Consider the following 13415-nt stretch of genomic DNA (forward strand, 5'->3'; position numbering starts at 1 on the left):
AAGAAAACGAATGAAGCGGAGACAAAAACAAGAACAGAACAGAGAGAACACAGAGAGGAAGAGAAGAAAAAGTAGAGAGAACGAACCCGAAATCACAAAACCAGATTTACTACTAATTTAAATTCTTGGCATACAAAATATTCTACAAAAAACAACAAAAAAATCAACAAAAGTGAAGAAAAAAAAACAAAATACAACGCAAAAAACAACAAATTTTGTGTATTGATTAACGAAACGAAGCGAAAATGCCTTTTATTGACCAAATATTGACAGACAGAGTTCCACATAGAACCATTACCAAGAACCCCCTATACCATCTCCTCGCCTTACTTTTCTACCATTTCCGTTTCCTTTTTAGCTTCTAGAAATATAAATACATTTTTATCTGATGGATTGACATTCGTTTTATCTGTTTAAAGTGCACATTTTGGTGAAACAAAGTGCCAAGAAACATTTACTCATCATCATCACCGGACACAAAGACAATTTCCACAAAGTTTAGTCATGGCTCCGATGGTTCAATGGATCGATATTTCTTTTTAGCACGTGTAAGCCATAGTACACAGAGTATGGCTCTTATTCACAGGTCCAAGTTGATAATTTTATATGGCAGCAACGGCGGCATTTTATGTTAATCAACTGAAAAAACTTATATGTATGTATTGTCATTAATTATGCATTTATTTTAAGCTCGCCGCTGGCTGTGACCACATTTGATATGAAAACCTCGATTCACATTTTGAGAAACTGAAAGTTGGCCTAAAAACACAGTTAGGAATCGCCCCTGGGCCATATGCATTGTCGTTAGATTCGGATTTGGATTTGGATTTGGATTTGTTTTTTGTTTAAATTGGACTTGGATTGGGTTGGGTCGTGCTTGCCGGTTTAGTTGGTGTTCAGATGGGATTTTTCCGCTTCAGAAAGATGAAGAATATAAGTTTATTTTATTTAAAAATTTTACACGAATTATATGCTTTAAAAACATATTTATTTTAGACTAAAAGAAACGTATTTCCATAAAGAAATGCTTAGTTAGACATGTAAAAATTATTATAGCTTAAAAACATATTTATTTTAGACTAAAAGAAATGTATTTCCGTTAACAAATGCTTAGTTAGAAATGTAAAAATTATTATAAATTAAAATCAAATTTTGTGAAGAAATTTCTTTAAATTTAAAACTAAAATAAATCTGATATCATGTCATCCTTATATAAATTCTTTTAAATTCTGTAACTTCTCGGCAAACCTCTCAAAAAGACCCAGTTTTCCAAGTCAATCTTGAGTTATATTCTCTGGGGAACACGCCCTCTCTTTTGGCTATGACAAAAGCCCCACTTGAGATATATTTTTGTATATATATATTGGTTAGTAACGAACCAGAAGTAGCACTTGACTTGCTTAAAGCCGAGCAAGCTGACATACAAAAGAATCATTCAAGACATATATACATACAAGACCTAGAAGATGGCAGAAGATCAGAGATGAGAGAAAACCCAGAGGAAGACGAATCATGATGATCATCAACAATTACCGCACTATAACTACGCAGCATTCGCAATAATAATAATAACACTGAACTAAACAAAAATACTTGAGGATACACTACAACTTTTATTTATATTACTTAATATGTAAAATATATTTTTAAAAATATTTCAAACTAATTTAAAATATTCTTCATATAATAATAATAATTTCGTAATTAAAAAAAACTATTTTTCAAGCAAATCTTAGTTTTACCTCTTACCTTAATTCTTTATTTTAAAGCCCAGTGTAATGTAAGCAGACTGCGTGCAAAATCGAACAGCAAAAACAGCGGCACATAGATACAAAATCTCACAGATACACATACAATATACAGTAGAGATATACAGTAGAGAAGCCACAAGAAGCGGGTCTCCTACATACCCCCCGGAAACCCGGCTCTACTCATCTGGAAGCTTGTTTTGCCGACTCGTCTTTAGCAAGTGATTTCAATTTAATTGACAGTCCTTGAACTTGACTTAAACGCAACGCATAACACAAACAACAATAGCAATAAAAACAACACAAACAACAATAACAAGAATAACAACAACTACGACATCTCTTTGCTCTCGATTTGCCTGGAAAAAAATAAATAAAGTGCAAGTCTACTTCAAGTCTTCTGTGGCCAGGAAAGAGTGTCTTTCCGCTGGAAGAGTCTGCTTATTTTTATAGATTTTATTCGTTTATAGATTTAATTTTTATGGATTTTAAATAAGTTTATTTGCTATATTTTTATGGGTTTTATATATTTAAAAGAAATAAAATTAAATCATTTGAATATGTATCTGTTTTTAGTATGTTTAAGCCATTTCGTTTATAGATTTAATTTTTATGGATTTTAAATAAGTTTATTTGCTAAATTTTTATGGGTTTTATATATTAAAAAGAAATAAAATTAAATAGCTTTAAATATTTATTTGTTTTTAGTATATTTAAGCCATAAAATGCAGACATATTAAAAAGAGAAAAATACGATAAATAGATAATAAGATGCGTAGATAATAAAACAGGTTTATATTTTTATAAATAACAAGCTCTACTTTTATAGTTTTTTTTTTATATTATCAACATTTTGCAGACATAAAGGCTATTTATAAAAAATATTTGCAGTAGATGAGACCTTCAAATGTATCTATAAATAAATCAGTTATTATTAGCTATTGTTTTGCTTTTTCAAAATATTTTGAGTGACTTAAAATATATATTATTGCATAAAAAAACTATATAAAAATTAAGAAAATATCCTATGATATTTCTATAAATTTGTTTGTCTTTTATAATAAATTAAGTTCCATAAATATTAATTATTTCCTTGGAATTAAAAAAGGGACTTTAATCTTCGCTTTAAGCTTTTATTTCCATTACTTCCCTTTTTATCATTTCTCTTATTCATTTTAATCTGCATTTTCCTCCTCCTTCTTCTTTTTTTTGTTGACAAAGTTAAGCAGCAAAGCCGCACACTAAATAAAAATACAAAAAAAATACAAATAAAGTAGAGGCAGGCCGCAAAAGTTGCTCATTTGCGATTTCGGACAGTATTTTTTTACTGCTCTTTCGTCGTCATATTTTTTGGCAAATAAATCTTTTTAAAACAACCAAAGAAGCACCGACACACAAGCGGATATCCAGATATATAACTACATATATTGCTTATACGTAGGCAAACGCATTTGTCTATATAAAATCGTATCATCGCCGCATATATAATTTATTTTGAAAGCGTGCGTACGCCACGCATCTTTTATTTTTTCGCCTAGACAAATGGCTGTCCAAAAGGCCAGAAAATATACATACATATACACCACTTGTATAGACTTTCATTCAATGAATTTTGATATTTTTCGGCTTAATTGTTTTTTTTCGGGCCTCTCCTAATTCTCTGGGAGATCTATAAAAATTTACAATTATGACTTGGCAACTTTGCGGTTTGGGATATCGACGACCGACCGACCGACACGTGTCTGAAGTTTTGTATCTATTTCTCTGGGGTTTAGGTTTTCTTCTTTGGAGATAAATAGCCACAGGTGACAAAAGATGTAAATGCACACACACAACTTGATATTCAATAGATAACGCTTCTCCGGCCGGGTAAATGAAATCTAAATGAAAGAAACACGGAGCAAATGCCAAAGAAAACTTTCACCCCGAAATAAAGGCAAGAAATAGAAAGACTTTCGCGATACGCACATCTAATTACAGCACTCGAAAAATGCGATTAGAAATCAGTTCTCGTGGAGAATCTAGAAAAAAAATAGAGAGAGAGGTTGGGCCAGCACTTTCACAATCGAATTTGGTTTTTGGTAACAAAAATATTCAAGTTCAATGCAAAAGCGGTAAAGATTAGTTATTTTATTTATTTATTAGGCTTTCGAGTACTCGTACTAATCAGTGACGAAGTCTGTGCTATCTTATAACTAATACTATAAACATTCTATACAAAATTGTGCGTGTGAGAGAGCGTGCGATACTCACGCACCGGAAAACTTAATTTTATTTTGATTTCTTGCCTTTCTGTGTCAACGAACTCATTTGAACTAAATTCTCTTTTATGATTTCTGTTTTTTTTTCGTTCCGATTTTGTATTATTTTTTATTGGACTTTTGGCTCTGCGAGGTGCGTGCGCGGCGGCCTTATCTCAAGAGTGTCTGCTGTGGCGTTGCGTAGGCCGATTTTGAATGCGTTTAGAAAAGAAAAGTTATGACGAGAGCGGGCCCCTCTTTTTTTCTTGGTGATTAGAAACCCGTCGATATCGGGCCTAATCAGCAGGGAATTAACATGCATTTTTAATGTTTATTTAAAGCTTTACAAGAGGGGAGATTAAAGGGTGAAGAATGTTTAGTTGAAGATATCTAACAGCTTTTTGATTTGTATCTTGAAAATAAAAGCTTACTTTTTAAATAAGAAATAATTAGTAAATATATTACAAATTCTGTAATTTTACTATTATACTATATTCTTGTTAAATTTAAAGTTTAGCTAAAGAGTTCTTGGCTTTTTTGAGATTATTTATAAGAAATCAAGCTAAGTTAAGGTTTTTAAATATTTCAAAATTATCTAGGTTTATTATATAAAAAGTTTTTTAGTTTGGGAAAATTTTAGAAATATTTTAAAATATTTTAAAGCAGTTTCCCTTGAAAAAATTAATGAATTAAATCGATTAAATATTTATAGTCCATCTAAGGCGAATGTATAAAAAGTTTTTTCAATTTAAATATATTTTAAAATATTTTATATGTACTTTTCTCAAATTAAATTTATTAAATAAATTAATTAAATATTTCTTAATTATTTAGGACCATTATATCAAAAGTTTTCTCCATTCAAAAATATTTTAAAATATTTCTAAAGCCCCTTTTTCTGTATGTATAATATTTAAAAATATAAAAATATTTAAAAATATTCAAAACTATTTTTTAAACACTTTCCTTATATGTATAATAATAAAACACCCTGATTAAATAAAACACAGCTTTAAATACCAAATCTCTGTGGCATTTTGAGGCCTATTTACTTGGCTATTGTCATCAAAACGCTGATAAAGATCCCAGTTTCTGGGATGAACCATTGCAAAAAATCACCCTGCCAGACAGATAAGGAACAATGACATCTTGCCAGTGTAAGTCCCCTCGCCTAGGTGAATCCCATTGAATCCCCATTGGGTCCTATAAAAAGTGGAAGCACTTCTCGGTTGGACATCAGTTTGTTTCTACAATCATCCCAGCCAAGATGTCTTCCAACAAGTCAAGTATCCTGCTTCTAGTGGCCTGCTGTCTGGTGGCTTTTGTGTCTGCCTACCCACAGCCATATCCCGAGGAGTATCTGATGGATGAACCCGCAGAGGAGTATCTTACGACTGAACACGCTGAGCTCCTGTTGGCCGAACCCGAGGACTTTCTAGTGGCCGAACCCGAGGAGCTTTTGGTTCGTCGTGCTCGTTCCCCGGAAGGTGGCTCCGTGGTGCTGACCGCCAGCAAGGACAACCAGGTGGGACGCGAGGCCAGTGTCCAGTATAACCACAATCTCTACACCAGCCGGGATGGACGTGGCTCTATCGATGCCTATGCCCAGGCCAGTCGGAATTTCGACTACAATCGCAACAACTATGGCGGTGGCGTTCAGGCATCTTGGCGCTTCTAAAAAGGGAATGTATTACATTTTGAAGTATTAAAACAACTCAGCCATGATTCATTTAAATAAAGAAAAAAGTTATAGCCAAATAACAATTCTTGAAGATGGGAAATTCTTAGAGATCTAGGCGCCTGACCAAAACAAACAGTAGCTGCAGTCAATGCATTGGCTATTTACTCAAAGTAACTCAACTGAAAAGACAACAAGAGGGGGCGAAAATGAGGGGAAAATTAGGGAAACAAGTTAAACGAAGTTTGAAATACTCTTTTTGGGGATTAAAAAGTTTAATTTTGCTTCAGAAATTATGTATAAATTTGTAAGGAAACATTAAAAGCTTACAAAATACCTAAAATATACATTTTTGAAGGCGTATAGCTTGGTGATTTCCTGGCTTTAAAGTATTCTTTTATATATTTTTGGTAATAACTTTTGTTTAATTTTCAAAAATGTATTTAATTTCCCTGTTATATATTATTTTTTTACCCCAAACGATCAGCTTATTCGTAATGCTTCTTCACAAGTGTATTTGTGGGGAAGAAGTACTAAAAGTCATGAGTCGGTCGCCTTGGGGTCAATGGACTTTTCTTTTCCTTTGCTGCTGGCGTTGTCGTTGTGTAACCAATAAAAATTGATTCTGTTGCTGGGAAGAGAAAGGGGAAAGGGTAAGGGTAAGGGGTAGGTTGGTTGGCTGGCAAGGGGAAAATACACACACACACAGTCAGAGGAGATACTAAATGCAATTGGGGGTTGCTACTGCATCGGCTTCTTGGGGGAATTCTGATGAGAACTTTAAGCACTATATATATAAACATTTTAATGTTTGTGTTTAATTACTTTCGCTTTCAATAAAACCAGAAAAATAAATAAATAATGTATAAAAGTCAAGAATTACTCACTCAGGGACTAAAGAGCCGACTTGACCCCCATTGGCACATATATTTTTTTGTTTCGGGAAAGCCAAGGCAAAGGCCTCGTCGTTAATGAAAACCCACGAAAAAGGAAAAGCCACGAAAAAAGCACTCGCACACACACACACTTTGAAAGAGGGGGAAAAATACAAAATAAAATGCATGGAAAATGACTTTCCATTTTCATTTAACAATAAGCAATCAATTGCAAGTTCATGGCACAGCTAACGATCTATTAGAAGAAAGTAAAAACAAGTAACGAAACGAAACAAAAGACAACGACAACGACGCTGACGACGCCTACACACAGGTAAAGGCCAGGTGAGTGCAGCTGTCAGCTGTTGCCTGTTGGCTGTTGGCTGTTGCAGCTGAGCAAAAGAGCCAAAGAGAAGAGAGTGGCATCTACTAACTGGTTTTCATTTTGGCTTGGAAAAACCACACATCGGCATTGCCCCGTTGCCATTTTTAGTGGCAAAAACTGACTGCATCATAATGAAAGTGAAATGCATTGCGCCGATGGCGATGGCGATGGCAGTTACCAGACGCAACTCAAGTAAGTCAAGTGCAGCAGCCACTGCAGCAGCAGGAGTCGCACCAGCAGCACCAGCAGTTGTTGCAACATGAACTGCCGTCTGAGACTCGCTTCCAATTGGATCCTATTGCCTCGCATCGCCTCGGTTTGGAATGGAATGTGCGCGCGCGTCACCGACATCTCCATTTCCACATTTCCATCTCCGTCTCCGTCTCCATAGTTATCTGAATTCGGCACCATTCGGTTAATTGGCTAAATGCGAAAAAAGCCCGCAAGCCAAGTACTACACACACTTTGCATGCACTGTAAGAAATGCGGGTCTAATTAATTATATATTCAGTGAGTTGCAGGGGTAGCAAGCGAAACAACCTCCACTTGGGGTTTTACTTGTGTGGGTAAATTAATTAAATTAATTTACATAGCTAATTTCATAAGCTTTAGAATGCAAAGAAACTTATACAAATATTTACCTAAAATAGCATTAAAATAAAACATTTGACCTATAATATCTAATATATCACAAGGCCTAAGACCTGCATCCTTCAATTCCAGAATTGTTAAAACCAGTTGAGAATTATATGTACGCACGTGAAAGATTTTTCGCTTCACAAATATTAGGATAAATATCTCAACGTTTTTATTCATTCAAATTCAACAGAAATCTGTAAAATTCGTTTATTTATTTTCAAAAATTTAAATAAATTCAAATTAAATTAAAAATTAATTAAAACCCCTCACATATTTGAAGTTCAGTGCATAATCTGGATAAATTTTGTCAACAGCTTGTACAGCAACAATGCATTTAATGTTTAATGTAAGCGAGTGCCAGCGTGGAGTGTGCATACACATGTAGATGGCTCCATTTATAGCCAGTGTTCAATGTCAGATCGTCGCCGAAGGTCGTTGTCGGATGCAGCGAATGCGATCGCGCGGTTTTCATCTGGTTTCTTTGCCTCGGATGTTTATCTCAGAGTCCACAGCATGAATATGTATCTGCAACTGCAAATGGACAGCAACCCAGTATCTGTATCTTTAAATGTATCTGTATCTGCAAGTGCAGTAAAGTTCTGAATCAGTGTAATTGATTCCTACAGCACACACTTGGGCAGACTTGACATTGAGAAGAGCATTTTTCATTGTGGTAGGACCGACTGACTGAGCTCCAAGAACTTTGAGATATTTTAAAGCCCATGTTTAGTATTATTTTTAATAAATTATTAAAGGCTTTCAAAGAATTTCTTAAATTTAATTTAACTTTGAAGTTCCCTCCCAAATAATTGCTTAATTTATTGACTTAACTTTTTCCCCAAAGCCAGTTTCTCTTGCATATTTTATGCGCATGCTCGACTCAATCAAGTCACAATAAATTAACCTCTATTTGTAAGCCAAGTGAATAATGCGAATAGCTAACAAACAGACAGCCAAACACAATGCAACATCAATTCACTTTTTTTTAGTTTTTTTTTTTTTTTTTGTATTTTGTTGTATTTTTTTGGTCACATTTCACTGATTTTGAAAGTGAACGTAGTGGCAGGCGGCGGCGGTGGCGTCGGCAACTGGCGGAATCACGATTTTGTGGGCAGCAGCAAAAATCTCTCTATCTCCCTCGGCTAAGTACAGTGGGTACTAAATATAAAGAAGTTTATTGGAGAAATATATTTGCTTATAATTAATTAATGGAGAAAAAACTAAGCTTAGAGTAAGCTATTTTAAAAGGGAAGCATTTAAAGTTTTTTAAGCTAATTTAAAGCTTGTAAATACATTTTTTAAGGATTTTTATACCACTTAAAAATTAAATAAAATATTTGTATAAATATTAAAAGCAGTCTCAAAGCTATACATATTTTTTTAAATATTTTTCTTAGGCATATTTATTGTAAATAAAGTTTATGAACTAAGTTGAAGCTTGTAAACAATATTTTTAAAGCTTAAAAATAGGTTTAGAAAAATAAGTACTGTTTAAACAGAATTTTCAAAGCTTTAAATATTTTTAACAAATATTTTTCTTAGACAAATTATTGTAGATAAAGTTTAGTTAGGGTATAAGGATCAAAGTCTGAGGATTAGCTAGAAAAAGAAGGTAGAACTTTTACAATTAAACCTTTATGTTAGAGTTTTTCCTGATTCTTAACATTAAAAGAATCCAAATTACAATTTAAGGTCTTAATTCCATTGATTACCAACCCGGTTTTCACTGTGTAGTTACATTGTTTTGATTTTTCATTATCGCTAAAAAACTATGGAATGTTTTCTGGCATTGCACTTGCAAGCAGCACGTGTGCCTGATAAGAATGCGATTAGCCAAGTAATAAGTAAATAAATAAGATTAGTGGAAGTAATTAAAGTTCCCCGAATACAACAAGCTGCTAATGTTTTTTATAAGGAGAGCTGCAACTGCTGCTGCTGCTGCTGCTGCTGCGTGGGTGAAATCCAGCAGACATAAATTTGGCGTCGTCGTGTAGCTGCCGCTTTTTACTTTTCCAGTGTTGTGAGCAAATGAAGCGAAACGTCGTCGTCGTCGTTGTCGTGGGTTACACTTCTTTTTTTTTCACCATTTATATTATTTTTTGTGTTATTTCTTTTTTTCGGCTTGCATCTATGGCTGCGAATGTGAGTGGAGGAGCTGCTGCTGCGTAGGTTGCTCTGCATCAGGTTGACCCAGTTTTCGCTTTCTGTCTCCGTTTTGGCTGCGGTTTTTGTGCATTTTTTTGTGAAAATTATACGATATGTGTTTTGTGAGATTCACAAGATTTGTGACTGTGATTTGCAACTGCAAATCTGCCACTGCAGGCAGACTTGTACCCATGTTTGTCCGCTTAATTTATGGCACTCACCATGCGACTCAATCAATTTAGCACACATTCTCGTCCCGTCTTCACTGGCGACTTAATCCCGGGGGCACTTATTCAATTAAGCGCCACGTAACGATCTGCAATATTCCTACTAAACTAGTTTCGTGTCCACATCCACTTTCTTATTCTCGGAAACCTGGGAACCTGGGAATGGATTTTGTTTCGGTGTTACAATGACAACGGTTTTCAAATCCGGCAAGGGTTTTATTTTTTTATATATATTTTATTGCACTGGAAAGGGCAGTAAAGTGCATTGGATTTGATTATATTTTCGTTATTATTGTATACTCGGTGCCAGTGGGGCGTATACGCGATGCGAGCGAAAAATAAATCATACGCCATGTGTTACAAAGTAGGAGAATAGGTGACTGATTATGGGTTGGGAGCTTAGAGTTATCAAAAAGGTTGTGTTTATTTTTGGAATAAATAAAATTGAGTTTTTTTGAATTAAAATAAAAATTTATAATATTATTCTATTTATTTGTATTTTTCATTCCTGAAAAAACCCAAAATCCTTCTATGAAAATATTTTTAATAATTTATTCAACCCATTTTTATGTAAAAACTAAAATTAATATTTAAGTTTCTAAAATCCACACCCTTTAAATACATTTTTAAAGAATTTTTACTTCTGAATCACTACCACGACACGCCCTGTTGGAAAAATGAACGCCCCCCGGGGTAGCTACTTAGGAAAAGCTTCAGGAAATGCACACACCCCGGCAGGGTTCCTCTTTATGATATCTGCATATGTATTTATTTTGCAATAAACACGAGAAGTTGCCGCCGACAAGATGCGAAAATCCAAATTGGAATTGGCAAATGCAATCTTGGCCACACTTACACACACATAGAAACGCAGCTCAGCAAATAGCACACATACAAAGGCATGGTATAACAGCAAGTCAATGCACTTTTCAAGAGTGCAAGAGAGCCAGAGAAAGAGGGGGAGACAGAGAGACTGAGAGAGAGAGAGAGAGCTCAACCGTTAGTCGGCTGCCTGTGTGCGTGTCTAGATTTTGCAATAATTTCGTTTTCATTTCGAATTTGAATTTCGTTTTCATTACAAATTCACTTTCACTCACTTATGTCACCATAAAAAACCAAAGGGATGCGCTCTTGTTAATAAACGGAGTATTTTTTTTAGTAGAATAGAGTTAGTAATTGTAATTTAATTGTATTTTAGAGCTTTAAGATGAATTGGTATAGAAATTAAAAAAGTACTTTTAATTATTTTAGGAACATATATAGTAAATTTTTGAAGGGAAATTATTATCTATCTAATAATTTCATTTAAAAACTGGAAAACTCGTAATTAAAAGTTTGTTTATTTTATATGATTTTTGAAAATTAAATACTATTTTCTAAGCTATTCTTATTTTGTTTTTATGTCTCATTAATTTTAAACCCATTCCTTGCCTTTAATTTTGGTGTCAAGTACAGGCTTTCCTTCTGTGGCTTTTCTTGCCCTCCTTTAATTTTCCTCTGTCTAGACGTGGGGAAAATAACATTTTCCGTCTACTGCGCAATAAGTTTTTAGTTGTCTGTATTCCTTGGCTGACAAATATAAACCACTCCCTACCTTCCCTTTTGTTTTTGGCAAGCTTTTACTTTTGCTTTTGCCAAAAATACAGAAAGAAAGCTCTTTGGGGGTTGTATTTATACTGTTGCTTGGATTTTTCCCCGCCTCAGACACTTATTTTATTGTTGTCCTAGGTTCGGAATAATCTGCAAATAGGGGATGTTATTGTGAAAAAGTTAAGTAGAGAAGAGAATATGAAATAGTAAAGAATATATTAACATTTAAAGAATGAAATATTAGGAGAAATAAATACCTAAATAATTGTAGTAAAAAACCTGAGATCTAAATTTTAGGAACTCAAAATCATAAACAATACAATTTTAATTAATTAAATTTAAGAAAATTCCAATATTTCTCTTAAATTAAATTAAATTAAATTTTTTTTACTTAAAATAAAATACTAGTAGTTTATTTTTACATTTATTATTAAATTTACCAAAAATCTACTACTATTTTAGCCAACAACAAAAAAGTGCAGCAGAAAGTGCAAGTAAACAAAGAGATGCTCACCTCTCTCTCTTTTTTTTTGCACTCCTCTCTGCAAATGCACCAACTCTCCCGCTCTGCTGCAGCAGCAATGGCCAAAGAGCTTTGACTCTCTTTTGCTAAATTATTGGAATTGCACAAAGAAAAGTGAATCGAGAGAGCCCAAGCAAGAGAGGGGATTGTGTAAGTTTTACATGGATGGAAAAAAAAGAATTAAAACTTGTTTTCTTTATATTTCTTCGAATATTTCTATAGCCTCGAGGGTTAATATTTGAATAAAAAGGTAGAAATACCACCCCTATAAAGCCATAATTAGGGCAGTTTTGATTGCATATTAAAACGCAAGCTATAAATTGCAGACAGAGAGTGAGAGAGACATGCACTAGCTAGTGTATGGGTGTGCGTGTGTGACTGACCTATCTCAATGCAATTTTGCTTGTCCCGCACACACACACACACAAACATAGGAGCTAGCAGACTGTTTTGTGCTCATTTATCTTTTTATTTTTATAACATTCTTCTCAGCCGTCAGCAACTATTTTTGTTTTTCTTGTTGTTTTTGCTCAGCTGTAGGCACAAGATTTGCATTTACATTAATTGTACACTTTGCCCCCATTTAATACGTTTTCTTGTTGTTTAATATCGCTTTATATGTGTGAGTGTGTGTGATGTGTGTATATGTTTACTTGTATTTTGCCTTGTTAAAAATGTTCACTGCATTTTTATTCACGCGCTGCAATGCGAATAAAAACAAGAAAAAATGGAAAAACTTTAACAAGCTTTAATCGTTTTGGCTGTAATTGTTATGACCCAACTAAACGGACGTATTTATAGTTATGACTGAGGGTGTATTTTATGAAGCTAGTAGTTTGTAGTTTAGAAATCTAGGAAATTTGCAAAATGAATAGAAATATATTTATATTTAAATTTTATTTGAATTATTAGATAATGCAATTGTTGATAGATTTTAGAAAGAAAGAAAAATTTACAATTTGAAAGAAGACAAACTCCAGTTCTCAGATTTAAATTAATAATAAAAATAATATAAAAATATAATATACATATATACAAATAATTCTTTTAATTTTTTTTCAACAATATACATATCTAACTTATTTTCCCAAATTTCTATACTTTCAGTTACCGCAACCACTCTCTACCCACTAAAGAAACTCAACAACTCAACAATAAACAAGTAAGTTGCAAACAACAAATTGGAGACACACGAAAACCATTCAAAATTCTTCATAAGTAAACAACTAATTTAAAATGGAACGCCATAAAAAGTCAGGCGCCCAAAGAAGTTAAGGAAAGAAACCCCCAAAAAAGAGTGCCAAGTGGAAATTTACAAAACAAAAAAATAAGTAAAATAAATAAAAAATTACAAACACGAACTCA

General features: G+C 33.6%; 2 protein-coding genes across 2 annotated transcripts in view; both read left to right on the forward strand.

Annotated features, from left to right (window-relative positions):
• Oatp74D (Organic anion transporting polypeptide 74D) overlaps window positions 1–13415 on the forward strand; it is a 28823-nt gene that overhangs the window by 3823 nt on the left and 11585 nt on the right. The window contains exon 3 of the mRNA XM_017162909.3: window positions 13158–13212. The gene's annotated coding sequence lies outside the window, so the exon portion shown is untranslated. The remainder of the gene's footprint in view (window positions 1–13157; window positions 13213–13415) is intronic.
• On the forward strand, window positions 5229–5752 carry edin (elevated during infection). The gene has a single exon (XM_017162910.3). It carries the CDS (start codon window positions 5256–5258, stop codon window positions 5664–5666), a length of 411 nt encoding a protein of 136 aa, XP_017018399.1. The 5' UTR covers window positions 5229–5255; the 3' UTR covers window positions 5667–5752.

This window comes from Drosophila kikkawai, chromosome 3L (genome assembly GCF_030179895.1).
Source record: "Drosophila kikkawai strain 14028-0561.14 chromosome 3L, DkikHiC1v2, whole genome shotgun sequence".
NCBI lineage: Eukaryota > Metazoa > Arthropoda > Insecta > Diptera > Drosophilidae > Drosophila > Drosophila kikkawai.

Excerpts from the sequence above, each read along its gene's own strand:
- edin (XM_017162910.3), top strand. The coding sequence starts at position 5,256 with ATGTCTTCCAACAAGTCAAGTATCCTGCTTCTAGTGGCCTGCTGTCTG.